This window comes from Trachemys scripta, chromosome 13, assembly GCF_013100865.1.
Source record: "Trachemys scripta elegans isolate TJP31775 chromosome 13, CAS_Tse_1.0, whole genome shotgun sequence".
In the NCBI taxonomy this organism is placed as follows: Eukaryota; Metazoa; Chordata; order Testudines; family Emydidae; genus Trachemys; species Trachemys scripta.
In genome coordinates, this window is record NC_048310.1 from 19,079,185 (window position 1) to 19,095,899 (window position 16,715).

General features: G+C 43.9%; 1 protein-coding gene across 3 annotated transcripts in view; it reads right to left on the minus strand.

The window, feature by feature from the left end:
• Positions 1 to 5,102: 5,102 nt before the first annotated feature.
• Positions 5,103 to 16,715, minus strand: part of TERB1 (telomere repeat binding bouquet formation protein 1) — a 43,315-nt gene continuing 31,702 nt past the window's right edge. Inside the window, exons 15-20 of one of the 3 annotated variants that reach the window (XM_034788648.1) lie at positions 16,303 to 16,473; positions 15,501 to 15,590; positions 11,020 to 11,136; positions 10,443 to 10,555; positions 8,033 to 8,248; positions 5,103 to 5,558 (exon numbers count right to left, since the gene is read on the minus strand). In XM_034788648.1, coding sequence (XP_034644539.1) covers positions 5,532 to 5,558; positions 8,033 to 8,248; positions 10,443 to 10,555; positions 11,020 to 11,136; positions 15,501 to 15,590; positions 16,303 to 16,473 — 734 coding nt within the window. In that variant the 3' untranslated portion in view covers positions 5,103 to 5,531. The remainder of the gene's footprint in view (positions 5,559 to 8,032; positions 8,249 to 10,442; positions 10,556 to 11,019; positions 11,137 to 15,500; positions 15,591 to 16,302; positions 16,474 to 16,715) is intronic. The other 2 variants (XM_034788650.1, XM_034788651.1) reach the window with 2 other exon arrangements.

A 16,715-nucleotide genomic window follows, 5' to 3' on the forward strand; every position in this document is an offset into this window, starting at 1 on the left:
CAGAAAATAAAAATGAAATATTAAACTTATCAATGAAAAATGAGGTTACTAATATTTTCAAAGCATTCTATAAATATGACATAATCAGAGCAAATAGTGGGTCTACTCAGATTTCTGAATGTCATATGGTAATCTGTTCAATTGTAAGCAGAAGTCAAATTTGATAGTAGTTGCATTCTAATAATTTAGTGTAACATTTAACTAATTTTACATGGTACTTTGGACAGCTCCCCAGCCAATGCTAACAAACAAGGACTATTATAGCTGAACTCACCAGGGATACACCTAATCTTTTGTACAAAAAGTTCTGACCTTCTCTTAGGCTCTCTATGTAGAACAATCTAAACAATATATTAATTTTACTAATTGACTTCAATTTTGTTAATTATGAGTATAAAACTTTCTCAGCAGTCACTGTAAACGCTTATACACTTAGTAGTGCCCATTTATATGGTTAGTCTTTTGTGGCATAAATTTAAACAGCTCTGAAATAGGACTCTTGTATGTAACAAAAGATACATTACAAAGCTTGTCTAACCCACAACCCTATCTCTTTCTCTAAACCTCCCATCTGTTGTTTCTAGACTCTGTAGGATGTGGAACTCTGCTACATTTGTTGCTCTGACTTCCCGGCAGCTTATTTTTGTTTTACATGCAATGGTTTTATTAGCTTCTGTAATTTTCAAAAAAGTTTTTCCTTGAGTATTTAGACTAGTTTTTCACACTGCTAAAAGTTTCCATTGACTTCATCAATTCCTTCAATACACAGAACCTTATACACATTAAAGTTTACATACATCATTTGGAATTAAAGCATAAATTAGTTGGGGACCTGGTGTCACTATTCATAATTTTGCAGCAAAAATGCATCTACAGTAGAACCTCAGAGTTATGGAGATCTTGGGAATGGAGGTTGACTGTAACTCTGAAATGTTCTGTAACTCTGAAGAAGAGCCACATGGGGGCTTGGGGCTGCAGTCGCAGGGTAGGTGGGGGGTCAGGGCTCTGGGTGGGGGGCGAGGCGGAGTTGGGGCTTCTAACCCTTAGGGTGCCAGGGCTCCAGGCAAGGGACACATGGGCTCAGCGCTTTAGACCTGGGGGAGTGCTGGGGCTCGGGGCTTCAATCTCACAGCTCTGCTCCGAGTTTCAGTACCGTGGGGGGCACCAGAGCTCAGGGCTCCCCAAGGCTCCACTCCTGGCTTCAGGGGAGAGGACGTGCTAGGGCTCAGGGCTTTAGCTATGGGGGAAGCGCTGGGGCTGAAACTGGTGCTCCCCTCGCAGCTAAAACCCCAAGCCCTGGCATCCCCCACGGGGCTGAAGCTAGGAACAGAGCCGCATGGCTGAAGCCCAGAGCCCCAGAACTCCCCCCGAGTCTAAAGCCCTGAGCCCCGGTGCTCCCGAGGGTCAGAAGCTCTGCAGGCCTTCCCCCCAGCCTGGAGTCCTGATCCCCCCCATCCTGTGGTTGCAGCCCCCAACCCCCCGTGGCTGAAGCCTTGGGCTTCGGGGCTAAAGTCCCGAAGCAGTACAGTATTTGCTTTTTTTTTTGGTCTGCGTTGCTGCCTGATTGAGGACTTCTGATTTCACATGGCGTCCGGTTGACCGGTAAGTCCATAACTCTAGTGTTTATATCTTTGAGGTTCTACCAGGGGCGTAGCCACGGGTGGGCCGTGGCCCATCCACTTAGCATCCAAGCCCACCCAAATCTGAGCGTCACTTGGGCACGTGAAATCCAGGACTGAGCTATGTGCACGCCCTTCCGAAAGCTATGCTCCAGCAGCTCTGCCTTGCCATTTTCTGAGCCGCCCCATATGCATGCCCAACTCAGCAGGTGAAGCTCTGTTTCTGGGGGCACCAGGGCCAGGAAAAGGGCCTGGTGTTGGGGGAGAAGCTGAGCTAGCACAGTCTGTTTTTGCCCACCCACCTGAAAGTTGTATTAACAAATCCATGAACAAAAAGAAGGGGCAATTAATGCAAATAAACAGAGCTCATAGGAAATGGAGGGGAATTATTCCCTCTCAAGGTGCATCAGAATCTGTCTCTCCCTTCTCTCAGGAAAGGGCCATTGTGGAGCACTCATCTGAGGAGCTCCTACCTTCAGTCAGCCCTTTCCTCAGGAGTTGAGGGTCTGTTGTCTTACTGGTTTTGCCAATAGGTACGCTTCTTTGCTTCTCTTTTAAGCTCCTCCTCTATGCATGTGCATGTATTGCAGGTGTGGTATGAAGCTGCCTGAGCCCAGAGCAGCTCTTGAGTCCCTTGCTGTCCAGAGTGGGGTTTGTATACCCCATCACAATAGCCTGCTGTTCTTGGCCTGCCTGAAGTCTTGTAGTGCATTATATAAGATCACAACAAGCGTGGCTGCTTAAGTCTAACACTAAATTATTTACTCTTATTGATTTGTGACATCTTACATGTGACTCAGAACAATATTACAGAAAAGGACAGATTCTCCTGTTACATGAGTAACTTAATTGACGTCAGTGGAGTTACTGTTCCAGAACCTCTGCTGCTGTAAATGAGCGTAGCATAATGGATCATTGTATTTACAAAGTTAAAGGATTTAGACTCAACACACACAATTAGGTTAGTGATAACAGTCATGTTAGTGGGCATATAGAAAGTAGATTAAACTGGGACAGGCATACACGTAGCAAGAGTTTCTTTAGAGTCAATTTAAAATATTGGCCTAAAAGTTCCCCAGGGAAGAGGACTACTCACAGTGCACCAAGTGTATGTAATTCTTTGCAGGATTGTGGGCAGAAATTGAAGTTGCTAAATGGGACATTAGGTAACTGTCACACTCTCTTTAGGGTTCTCAATATTGAGGATGGAATTTGAAAATAAACTGTCATACATTGTAGGTACTGTTTTATATCTAACTACTTGATTTTATGTATGTTATGACAAGTTCTATCAAAATACTACTACAGAGAAGGTAAATTTATTTTCCTATGGAAACACAATGTATTTTTAGATGTATTATCTGCTGTTCAGCTGTGGTATACAATGGCTTTATTCATGTGCAGTTCTAGCTCTATCATCAGATTTTATGAGAATGAAATACAAGATACACTTCAACCCACATGTCACATCTTGGTATTAAAAACCTCATCCTTTTTTAAACAGCTAGATAAATGTGGATCCTATTCATTCTTCTTTCTTGTTCAGATGATCAAAGAATTAGTATTAGTTACTGAGGGTATGTCTACACTGAATTAGACACCCACAAATGGCCTATACCAGTTGACTAGTGCTCATGCTGAAAGGCCTTTTAATGGAGGTTTAGACATTCAGGCTTGGGCAGAAGCCTGGGTTCAAGTCTCTGTGAGGTGATAGGGTCTGAGCTCAGGCTGCAGCCTGAGCCTGAATGTCTACATAGTAATTAAACAGCCTCTTAGCTCAAGTCAGCTGCAGGTGTCTAATTGCAGTGCAGATATACCCAAACTGACTCACCAGCTGATGCACCACCTTGTGGCTTGGTGCAGTGTTATAGGGCTTTTACTTTATGTAGCCCCACTGGCTGGCCATTCAGGTCTGCTGCTATCCCACCTGGTTTTGTGACTCAGCATTCCAGCCAGGTCGTGTTTAGTCTCACCACTTTCAGGGGAAACCAGAGTTCAACTCAACAGTACTGCCATGACTCTACATCAGGTCATCAGCCCAGATCCGAGCTCAGTAGTCCTTCTGATCCTTTTATCAGGGGTCTTCATGCTAGCCTCTGTGGTGAGGCTGTACAGGAACCCAGTCCCTCCCTCCACCCTGGATTCTAAGCTCAGGGAGCTTGTAACAAGGGGTTGTTTGTCTGATCAGATAGCTTGCTTCTTCTGTGGACTGCTTCCTATGTCAGCCCACCTTATCAGGGGGTTTGCATTGTTGTCAGGAAGCTGCTCTAGGGCTAGGCCTCTAGTCCCAATTTCCAAGGTGACAAAGGAACGAAAACTAAATTAACAGAAATAAAAACTAGCCCCAGCCCTTCTGTCCTTTGAGGGTCTTTCAACCACTGTATTACTGCTCCACATTTGCAGGAAACCTAAGATAACTTGGCTCTCTGGTTTGCTTATTTCTGGGAGTTGAGAGTGAGACATCAGTCCAACCTCCCAGGGCTGGGGCCTTCTAATCAGGGCTTCTCCTGGCATTCCCAACACTATTACTACCGTGTCTAAAGGGCATACAAGAACACTAGCTTAAAGTACCCACTGCTCTTCAGAGTAAAGGAAGAATGGCTACTAACACAAAAAAATGGAAATTAAATGAACATCCAAAACAGAATTAGTTTGATAGTAAGCCCCTAAAGACAGGGCCCATAACTGAGCTTTATAAAGGACTGCATATAAGTAATGTTCTAAAAATAAAAATGGCTATATCCTGCTTTCCTATTCATTCTGGTATAGGTGTACATGATCATTGGGCTCCTTCAACTTTAGCAGCTTTCAATATTAGTTCTATATACACACACAGCAGGGTAGTTTGTGACACAGGCACCAACTTTCCTTGGCACTTGTGGGTGCTCGTGCCCACCGCCTCCGGCCCCACCCCCACCCCATCTCCACCTCCTCCCTGCCCCTATTAGACCCCTCCCGAAATCTCCGCCCCGGCCCTGCCTCTTCTCCTTGCACGCCGCATTCCTCCTTCTCCCCCTCCCTCCCACCGCTTGCCGCGTGAAACAACTGCTTTGCAGCGCAAGCGCTGGGAGGGACAGGGGGAGAAGCAGGACTCGGCGATACGCTCAGGGAAGGAGGTAGAGGTGAGCTGGGGGGCGGGGGGCAGGGTTGGGAGCTGCTGGTGGGTGCAGAGCACCCACTAATTTTTCCCCGTGGGTGCTCCAGCCCCAGAGCACCCACGGAGTCGGTGCCTATGGTTTGTGATAAAAATTACACAAAGCATTTTAAATAAACTTGAGCATTTCAGAGTACTAAGCCCAAGTGCAATAACATCTATAAGTGTGGTATAAAATAGAGAAAAAGGTAGAAATGGCTATATCTTAAAGATAATGATGTGCTCTTGTTCCATCTCAGGGACAGTGGAATAGAAAAAAGAGCAAGAAAATAAAAATGGAGCCAACAAAAATATTTTAATATGTATCAGTATGTGGCATAAAATATCAATTTAGCAATGTTAAACTTTTGTGCAAAAATGAAAGAGGATAAAATGATTTGTAATATAGTTTTAGCAAGTGAGATATTTAAAGCAAGTACAAATATTCCAGTTAATCACTGGAAGGTCAAGTTAAATATTGCATGCAAATAGTTTTGTTCTGGGGTTTTTTGAGGTGTGCCTCTGTAGTAAAGTTAAAGCATTTTCATTTTACTGGTATACATTTTATTTAATGAATGTACATTAGCATTCTGAAAATACTGATCAAAATACATTTCACTTAAGTCTACATCTGAGCCTAGCCCTATACAAATCACAATAAAAAATCTGAAGTGAAATATGTAGAGGGCATATTAACAGTACCTAACTCATTTATACTATAATTCTGTCCTTTAAACTTCCAAATTCTTTAGCAGAATATAAAATACTTTAGAAAGATGTTACAGATCTTCTTTATTTTCATTCCTCTGTAAAATTAGAAAAAAAATAGTAAATGTCAAGACAAACTGGTATTTTCACACACTAAATTGTGATACAAGATCTACTACACATTATAGAACAGGGTTAAGAGGAAGAATACCTGATAGTTGTTCAAAACATGCTACAAATATTAGCTAATCAATTATAATCCGTCATACCCTGCATAAGGGGTAAATAAAAATCATCTTCATTTTACAGATAGAGAAAACTGATATACACATAGAGAAACTTGCCCCAGGCCAAACAAGTTATTGTCAGAGAGAAATTAGAACTCAGGAATTCCTGGCTTCCAGTCCCTATGTTGGACTATCCTAGGGATCTTGTGTGAGATTATCACGTATTCAGGCCCTTGTAATCTGAGTAATGGGGCTGGAATGACGCTAAGGAGTTCTAAAAGTCCTAGATGTAGTTCTCTCCCAGCACAGGACTTGAAGAAGACAGTCACAGCGAGCAACTAGGGCTGTCTTACGGCATGGCTTCGCTTGCAGACGTAGAGCACTTTGAATTAAACCAACCTTCGTAGAGCGCAGTAGGGAAAGTGCTGCAATCTATCCACACTGACAGCTGCAAGCGCACTGGCGTAGCCCCAAAGAGCAGTGCATTGTGGTAGCTATCCCAGCATGCAAGTGGCTGCAACGTGCTTTTCAAATGAGGGGTGTGGGGTGGAGTGTGACAGTAGGGTTACCATATTCAAACATTTAAAAAAGAGGACACTCCACGGGGCCCCGGGTCCCACCCCCGGCCCTGCCCCAACTCCGCCCCTTCTCCACCCCCATTCCAACCCCTTCCCCAAAGTCCCTGCCCCAACTCTGCCCCCTTCTCTGAGCACCCCGCATTCCCCCTCCTCCCTCCCGCTCTGATCTTGTTGGGGGTTGCTAAGTGCTTCCCTGCTCCCCACTTGCCCTGCAGCCTCTGTGCCCCCCTGCCCCTGCAGCCTCTATGCCCCTGCCTGCCCTGCTCCTCCTCCCCCTGCAGCCTCTACACACCCCCGCCTGCCCTGCCCCCCCCGCCCCTGCAGCCTCTATACCCCTGCCTGCCCTGCTCCGCCTCGCCCTGCAGCCTCTGCACCCCCTACCCCTGCAGCCTCTGTGCCCCCTGCTCCCCACTCGCCCTGCACCCCCCCCGCCCCTGCAGCCTCTATGCCCCTGCCTGCCCTGCTCCTCCTCACCCTGCAGCCTGTGCGCCCTGCAGCCCCCCGCCCCTGCAGCCTCTGTGCCCCCTGCTCCCCACTCACCCTGCAGCCCCTGCCCCTGCAGCCTCTGTGCCCCCTGCTCCCCACTCGCCCTGCAGCCCCTGCACACCCTGCCCCTGCAGTCTCTGCACCCCCCGCCTGCTCTGCCCCTGCAGCCTCTATGCCCCTGCCTGCCCTGCTCCTCCTCGCCCTGCAGCCTCTGCACCCCCCTGCCTGCCCTGCTCCCCCCTCCCCCGCTCACCCAGCAGAGGGAGAGCTGCGGGCTCCATGTGGACTCAAATACTGCTGCGCTGCTCTGCGGGGGAGGAGGGAGCGGGGGAGGGGGAGGGACTCTGGCTGCTAGAGGCCCCAGTGGCTGCGAGCAGCTTTCAATCAGGCACAGCCATCCAATCAGCTGTGCCACACTCTGCAGGAGGGGAAGGGGGAAATCCCGGACATTTCTACTTGATTAGAAATCCCCCCCAGATGGCCATTTAACGCTGAAAAAGCCGGACATGTCCAGGGAAACCCAGACGGATGGTAACCCTATGTGACAGGGAGTGTGTTGTGTGTATGTGGGGGGAGAGAGAGAGAGTGGGTTTTTGGGGGGCTGAGAGCATGTCAGCAGGCTGTCTTGTAAGACAGCAGCAGACCCCCCTCGCCTCTCTCTCTCTCACATACAGCATTCCACAGTAATGATTGCTTTGTCTCGGAGCAGATAAGAATGCAGGCTGTCAGAAACAGAGGTTTCAAAGGGCATATCGGCATGCCTGGAGTGATTCCAAAACAATGACAAGAGTGGCCACTTGACTTAAGGGGATTATGGGACTCTCCGGAGGCTGATCAGAGCACAGTAATGCAACACCTCGTTCACACTAACGCCCGGGCGTTTCAGCCAATGCGCACCAAGTGTTAATCTTCTCGCCGAGGTGGAGTACCAGGAGCACTCTAGCCCTGGAGTCAGAGTGCTCTACGTGCCTTGCCAGTGTGGACGGGTAGTGAGCTAGGGTGCCCAGGGCTGCTTTAATGCGCTCTAACTTGCAAGTGTAGCCAAGCCCTCAGTTACAAATGGGAGCAGCCAGAACTGGGGGGAGCACAAAAGGTGGCTTACAGTCACTTTAGCCCTTTTGCCCCCTGGGCTGCAATTTCTGCGACGTGCCTCAAAGGCACAGCACAAAATCTCACACTTTTCTCATTTCAGCAAAACTGAAAATGCAATTAGAGGTTATAATTCAAATCAGTTTTTAACTTTAGCATAAAGAGACAATTAGAAAATTAAATTTTCCTTACATGTATCTGTAACTTGCGGTATTTTTTAGCAAGATCAACGTTTGTCCGTCCTTTCTGAAATGGGTAGGACCACAAAATTGAATTCCAGTGATGGCCCATTTTCCTTACGCCACTCAAAAGATAGTTTACTTCTTCTGTTGTAAAATCTTTCCGGATTCTTCGTTTACTCTTTTTTAAAGCTCTTGCATGTGGGTCCAATGAAAGACTTTCAGTGCTCTGTAAGTATTTATTCTGACTTATTTAAAAATTATGTAAAAGTACATAGCATTGAAGTGGAAAAAATAATTTAAGTCATTAAGAATACCATTTAACATAATTATTAAATGTTAGTTCTTATATTATAGAGGCCTACAGAATAACAGAAGGAGAGGTTACTTATCCTGTACAATAAATGTGCCCCAGGCACTTTTGAGCAGAGATTTGGTAGCTGCACCTGGTCTGCACATATCTCCTAACTATTCTTGTGCCCGTACCAAGGATCAGGGCCGGCTCCAGGCACCAGCGAAGGAAGGGGCGGCACGTCCGGGTCTTCGGCAGCAATTCGGCGGCGGGTCCCTCAGTCCCTCTCTTCCTCTTTGAGCTTCTGCCGAAGAAGAAGAGAGGGAGCGAAGGACCCGTCACCGAATTTTCGCCGAAGAAGGAAGCAGCACAATTGAGCTGCCGCCGAAGTGCTGCCGATCGGCTTTATCTTTTTTTTTTTTTTTTCCCACTTCGCTGCTTCGGGCGGCAAAAAAGCTGGAGCCAGCCCTGCCAAGGATATATAGGGCAGTGTTGGGTGAACCACCCTCAGTTCCTTCTCTACCACAAAGTCCCTTCAAGACAAGACTCCAATGCAGGGGTTGGCAACGTTTGGCACGCGGCTCGCCAGGGTAAGCACCCTGGCAGGCCGGGCCAGTTTATTTACCTACTGACGCGGCAGGTTTGGCCTATTGCGGCCCCCACTGGCTGCGGTTCGCCGTCCCGGGCCAATGGGGGGTGGCGAGAAGCCGCGGCCAGCACATCGCTCGCCTGCACCGCTTCCCGCCACCCCCATTGGCCCGGGACGGCGAACCGCGGCCAGTGGGGGTCGCAATAGGCCAAACCTGCCGCGTCAGCAGGTAAATAAACTGTCCCGGCCCGCCAGGGTGCTTACCCTGGCGAGCCACGTGCCAAACGTTGCCGACCCCTGCTCTGATGCAAAGGAAAAGGAGGACGGATAGTGGAGCATCCACAGGGATATTACTCAAAGAATTCCACTCACTGTATAGGGTAAGCAATCTCTTCTTCAAGTAATGTCCCTATGGGTGACTTCAGCTGATTCCTAAGCAGTACTCCCTGAAGGAGGTGGAAGCTTCAGAACCTGGTCTAAAATGTACTGCAGAACTGCAGTAAAAAGATAGCATCTGTCCTGGAGGCATGCAGTAAGGCATAGTGTTTTGAGAAGGTGTGAATCAAAGCCTCAGTGGCAGCTTTGCATATTTTTGTAATGGGCACATTCTTCAACATGGAAATGGAAGTAGATTGAGATCTGGTCATATGGGCTATAACCCTATGAACAGGGTGATTAGCAGCTTCATAAGAGAAGATACAACTGGAAAGTCTTTGGGTGGAAACAGATATCCCTTTATCTCTGGCAGCAAAAGAGACAAACAGTCTGGGTGGGGTCCTAAGGGTTTGGTCCAGTCCAGATAAAAGGCCAACACACTCCTAATGGCTAAGGTGTGGAGGGCAGCTTCCTTCACAGATTGCACAGAAATTGCTAAATTAGCCCAATATCGTGATTTTTCCAATAAAGGGGATTTGGAAGTGAGAATCTGAACCTGGTCTCATGTTTGGTGAGACTCATAGCCCTCCTGAACTGCTGCCTTGACAGCAGAATAGTCAATGTGTGTGCAGTGTCTCTCAGAGTAAGTGTCTCCCTTACCTCCTTAGGCGCTGAGATTTACTGCCTATTAATGAAATCAGAGGCGGTGGCGGAAACTATGGCAGGGAGACGATTTCTGAAGAACCCTGTCCCATCCTCCGTCCTCTGACTACATTTACCTGCCTAGCGTTCCCCCTCACTAGGGGAGCACCCAAGTCCCAGCTGCCCCATCTTGACTCAACCATCTGTCAGCCCCAGCCCCCCACTCTGTGGCCACAGGGACCATGTACTGGGCAGAAGGGGAGACCCAGGAGTGGTTAAAGGAGAGTGAAGGGCTGAAAAAAAAATTAGTACTAAATACATAGGTGGGTGTAACTGCACTGACAATCAATGGAGATGCACCTGTTTACACTAGGGTTCAACTTGGTCATTCATCCTGGTGCTGGGTTCCTGTTACAAGTGACTACACTAATAACAATAAAGACATTTTAAAAAAACACACAGGTATTGACTTTATTTGGATTTTTATGAAAATATGTGAGGGTATTATCTGGCCTCATAACTCACCTCATCTTCATCAAATGAATATTTATTTTTCTCATTCAAGCCTTGATATTCTGTGTTGTGTCTCTCTTTGACTGTTTGTTTCCTCAAGCGTGTGTCTTGGTTTGTTTGGAGAGCTGTGGAGTTATGAACAAGCCCATCTGTTTGTTAATTTAAACTAATTGAAATCTAAGATAGAACCGAACGTGGTAATGTAAAGCAGCAGTTCTAAAAAAAGTTAAAGTGTGAATGTTACTTATTTTATAAATTCTAATACTCAAATAATATAAAAGTATCTTTTCTCCAGCATTAAGGTTACATCAACATCACTGATGCATTAAATATACAAGGGGTTATATCTTAGGTGCAGCAGAAGTAACTAACCAACAGATGACAGAAGACCATGCTCACAAGTCAACATCCGTATTTATTAAAGTTGGAAGATAATAGTATATATCATTTTAAATTCTCATACCTTGATTTCCAGTGATGAGCATAGATGTGTGAAGCACAACCAGTTGCAATGCCCTCAATCAGAGACAGAGTAAAATTGATTTTACAACTTCCTGAATTCTGTGATTAATTTTATGGCAATACTCACTTTTTGTGTATGTAGGCATTAAGTTATATTTTTCTCGGAAATTAATATTTTTGTTGAAGTTGTCATCTATATTTGAAATACTACTTTGGGTTTTCTTCATAGGAGTCAAACGAATACCTTTTAAAACACAACAAACAAGGTAATGATTTAGGAACCAAAATTCAAGGGAAGATCCTCTTCCCAGCTATATTATTAATTTAGTTGCACTGGACTAGAAGAATGTGCCAGGCAGGAAATCTTTGCCTTCCAGATGCCACGTCATATCAATCTAAAGGGGTTGATGACTTGAAAATAGTCAGTAATTTGGAAAAGGTTATGCTGGCAGGCCAATCTCTCTGGGAAAAAATGATAACCAATTTTGGAATCTGGAGAATAAATGAACCAATTAACTAGTAACTTGGTATCAGCAATTTGTTAATTTGGACACTAATATAAACCCAAGATTTTCAAAAGTAAGAGCCTAAAGTTAGGTTCTTAAGTAAGTGGCCTGATTTTCAAAAGCATTGAGCACTAATTGACTTCAGTGGGTACTGCTGCATGCTCAGCACATTTGAAAATCAGTACACTTATTTAGGAGCCTAAATATGGATTTTGGAACATAACTTTGGGCTATTTTTAAACTATGGTCATTAATAATACAAAACAGTGTCAGTCACTAGCACTGTATGGATATAGTTGGTGCTGTGCCTAAGATACCACAATCACTTCATTTTAAGTGAGAATCCCTCGTGAATTATCTTAAAAGTAGAAATAAGAGTTCTCATATTTTATGGGGTAAACTGACACACTGATCCACACCCATTAGACTGAAATTTATTATAGAGAGATTATGAACTAAGTTTAGAGGCTGAGATATGGACTGGGAGTTTCAATCCAATTCTTAGTGCAGATTAGGGCTGTCGATTAATCGCAGTTAACTCATGTGATCAACAAAAAAAATTAATCGTGATTAATCATACTGTTGAACAATAAGAATGCCCATTAATAAATTTCAAATATTTTGGATGTTTTTCTACATTTTCATATATATAGATTTCAATTACAACACAGAACACAGAGTGTATATTATTTTTTATTACAAATATTTGCATTGTAAAAATGATAAAGAAAAGAAATAGTATTTTTCAATCCACCTCATACAAGTACTGTAGTGCAATCTCTTTGGCATGAAAATGCAATTTACAAATGTAGGGTTTTTTGTTACATAGCTGCACTCAAAAACAAAACAATGTAAAACTTCAGAGCCTACAGCTCCACTCAGTCCTACTTCTTGTTCAGCCAATCGCAAAGAAAAACAAGTTTGTTTACATTTACAGGAGATAATGCTGCCCTCTTCTTATTTACAATGTCACCAGAAAATGAGAATAGGCATTTGCATGGCATTTTTGTAGCCGGCATTGCAAGGTATTTACGTGCCAGATATGCTAAACATTAGTATGCTCCTTCGTGCTTCGGCCACCTTTTCAGAGGACATGCTTCCATGCTGATGATGCTCATTAAAAAAATGTGTTAATTAAATTTGTGACTGAACTCCTTCGGGGAAAATCGTATGTTTCCCGCTCTGTTTTACTTGCATTGTGCCATATGTTTCATGTTATAGCAGTCTCAGATTATGACCCAGCACATGTTGCTCATTTTAAGAACACTTTCACTGCAGATCTGACAAAACGCAAAGAAGGTACTGATGTGAAATTTCTAAAGATAGCTACAGCACTCGACCCAAGGTTTATCCAAAATCTGAGAGGGATGAGGTGTGGAGCATGCTTTCAGAAGTCTTAGAAGAGCAACACTCCAATGCAAAAACTACAGAACCCAAACTATCAAAAAAGAAAATCAACTTTCTGCTGGTAGTATCTGACTCAGATAATGAAAATGAACATGTGTCAGTCCACACTGCTTTGGATTGTTATCAAGCAGAACGTGTCATCAGCATGGACGCATGTCCCCTGGAATGGTGGTTGAAGCATGAAGGGACATATGAATCTTTAGCGCATCTGACACGTAAACATCGTGCTATTCCGACTACAATAGTGCCATGAGAATGCCTGTTCTCACTTTCAGGTGACATTGTAAACAAGAAACGGGCAGCATTATCTCCTGCAAATGTAAACAAACTTGTTTGTCTGACCGATTGGCTGAACAAGAAGTAGGACGGAGTAGACTTGCAGACTCTAAAATTTTACATTGTTTTATTTTTGAACGCAGGTTTTTTTGTACATAATTCTACATTTGTAAGTTCAACTTTCATGATAAAGAGATTGCACGTCTGTACTTTTATTAAGTGAATAATACTATCTCTTGTTTTTTTACAGTGCAAATATTTGTAATACAAATAAATATAAAGTGAGCACTGTACACTTTTATTCTGTGTTGTAACTGAAATCAATTTATTTGAAAAGTAGAAAACATCAAAAATATTTAAATAAATGGTATTCTATTATTAACAGTGTGATTAATCACGCGATTCATTTTTTTAATCACTTGACAGCCCTAGTGCAGATGTATACATCACACCAAGATTCCTCTTATCACAAATGGCACCAGTAACCAATAAAGGGAATAAAGGGAAAGAGACTAAAGAATGAATGAGCCATGAATATTGAACTCCCTTCTCATTCTGAAAGTTGTTGGTACATGTCAGGTTTATGCAAATTATTGGGAGGCAGTTACAAGGGCAACTGCTGCTGTCCTGCACTGTGCCTGTTCTGTGAATGGGTAGAAGACTTCAGCCTCCTAGGTTATCAAGCTGAAGCTTTTCATTTCTTGAAAAAAATTCCCTTTTTTTGCATTTAATATTTACGATACAATGCTTTTGCTCCAGGGAAAGTGCTTTAAAATACTGTAAAAATTCTGACTTTGTACTTACTAGTAAATTCCTTACTTAATTCACAATTGTGAATATGTGTAGGCAAAGTCTGCAAGAATATTCTGATCTTGTTGTAACCTGTCAATGTGCATTTCGACAAAACCGGCATGATTCTCCTCTCACATCAGTGGAAATCAGGAGCAAATCCACTGAAGTCAATAGCTTGGTCTACATTACAGTTAGGGCGATGTACGCTGCCCTAACTGTATGGTGACATAGTTATGCATGTGTCTACACTTAAATTTGTCTTCCACTAATGAAAATGCTTGGTTACAGTGATGCAGTAACACTACCTCCCCAAGTGGCGTTGAGCCCGGGCAAATGTACTGACATTGATGCAGTGTGAGTGTAAACACTGTTATTTATGTTGACCCTAAGAATCCTCCCCCTTTGCTTCACAGATATTATGCAGGACACAGCTGTCAGGTATAACTACTGGGATGTTTTTTTCATTGAGATCCAATCTTGTGAGTAAACAATGCCAGTGTCCCTTCAACCTACTAAAGCACATTCAGCTTCACCTACAGGTAGATGAATCCTTCATTGGTGCTGTCAAGATGGCTGGTGTACAGGGACCAAGAGGTATGCTGGGTCCTCCAGGATCACTACAGGCATTTCAACATTGCCAATAGTAATCTCCCAGTCAGGAAAGAAAGGCCTTGCTTATAGCTTTCTGTGCTCAACCTGCCCCTGATGTTTTGGGGCCTGTAAGGAATTATGTGGTGCTTGATGTATATCTATCAATATAACAGTCCATGCACCTATTGATTTTGTGGTGTTTGCTGTAAATGTCTGATTATTACTATCACTGATCCTATGAGTTGTGTCACACTGTACAGTAACAAGTGGGTGCTTTCAGAACTACTAGGCACTCTGCAGCATATTTTCTGTGTTCTTAAAATGCATGCATCATGCACCTTCCCTGACCAGCCAACACAGATGTTGGTGACGCATCCCTGGTGATCTGCCAACAATTGCATAGCTATAGAAAAGTAGCCCTTTCTGTCTATGTACTCTGTAGCAAAGTGGTCTGGTGCCAAAATAGGGAGATGCATGCCCTCTATTGCTCTACTTCCACCACAGTTCGGGAACCCCATTGCTTCAAATCCATCCACAATCTCCTGCTAATAAAAGCAAAAATGCCTATTTCTCTATTTTCTGCTGCACCGAAATGAGATACCATTATTATTGGAGTGACATAGTTATGCTTAATATTGTAAAGTACCCAGAGGAGGACATAATTCCCCATACAAAAGATCTCACAATTAAGTCTTGCACGGGTATGTCTACGTAGCACCTGGGAGCAAGCCTCCAAGTCAGGATCCACAGACTTGTGTTAGTGGCACTCATACTAACATGCTAAAAATAACTGGGTAGACGTTGCTTTTACAATGTGTGGCTCAGGCTCTTAAGGTGGGAGGGGTTCAGAGCCAGAGCTCCAGCCCAAGCCAGAACATAAAAACAACATTTACGTGGCTGTTTTTAGCATATTAACACAAGCCCTGATACAAGAAGTCTGGATCTGGGCTGGGAGGCTTGTGTAGAAATACCCCTTGTGTACACGTGTAATAGAATTACTCATACAATAAGTAGTATTGCAGGACTGGGCCCTTACTTTGGAAATTTTCCTCAAGATTTTTTCTGCTCTTGAAGGTTGCTGACTCTGTATTCAGTCTTCCTTTCTTAGCTGGGGTCAACAGTATTTCTGGAAAGCACAGGACAATCGTTTTATCATCATCATAAATGCGATCAGCTAAAATCTTTCATTCTAAAAATCCAGTCTCTTCTTTTTTCAGTAGACAGCTACATGTATTTGAGGATGCAATTTCCCTCACCCACCATCTTAATCAAGAGTTCTAAGCCTCTCATATCCTTGAGGAAGTGATACTGGTATGAGAAAGGGCTTGTTGTGCTGTCATGCACTCATTCCTCTTTCCTAATGGTAGAAGGCAGGGACTTACTAATTCTGGCTAAGAGGACAGACAGCCTCATCCAAGTTCATAATGAGGATATACCAGGGCCGCCCCGAGGGGGGGGCAACTGGGGCAATTTGCCCCGGGCCCCGCAGGGACCCCCACGAGAATATAGTATTCTATAGTATTGCAACTTTTTTTTATGGAAGGGGCCCCGAAATTGCTTTGCCTCAGGCCCCCTGAATCCTCTGGGTGGCCCTGGGATATACAGCCAATTACCAAGGAACACACAAGAGAGATGTATACGTATTTTCTACTCCCAGGGACCAGGGATCTAATTATGATCTCAAGTATACACCAGTATAAATTATGACTAACTCCAATTAAGTTAATGGAGTTACACCAACGTCAGATTACTAGATCAGAATCAGTCAAAACAAATTACTAATTACAAATACCTTTTAAACTATACCCTTATCTATTATAAAAAATCCTCATAATTACTCTTAAAAGCCTCAGAACTACTGTTATTACAGATAACCGATTTTCTTAGTCCCCTTTTATATCTCTCTTCAGCTTCCAGAATGACTTTGTGACGATCACACTGATGTGGACAAGTATGCAAGATCGTGCTAAAATTTCTGCTATTGAAAGGCAGTCCTACTGTTATACATCCTGGAAAAAGAAAAACAAAAACCCTACGTTGTAGAAATAGCATATATAAAATGTAGATGTAGGAAATCTATTTGTTAAAAATGTCTTCAAAGTGGTTTGTAGAGCTTATGCCACAGTCTTTCCAAATAGTGACACTTATTTTAATTTCCTTCTTTCATGTTCTGCAACGTTCAACCTTGATGCAGCCAGCAAACCCTTGTTCTAAAGCCCCAGCATGCATTCTATGAGCCACTGCTAAACCC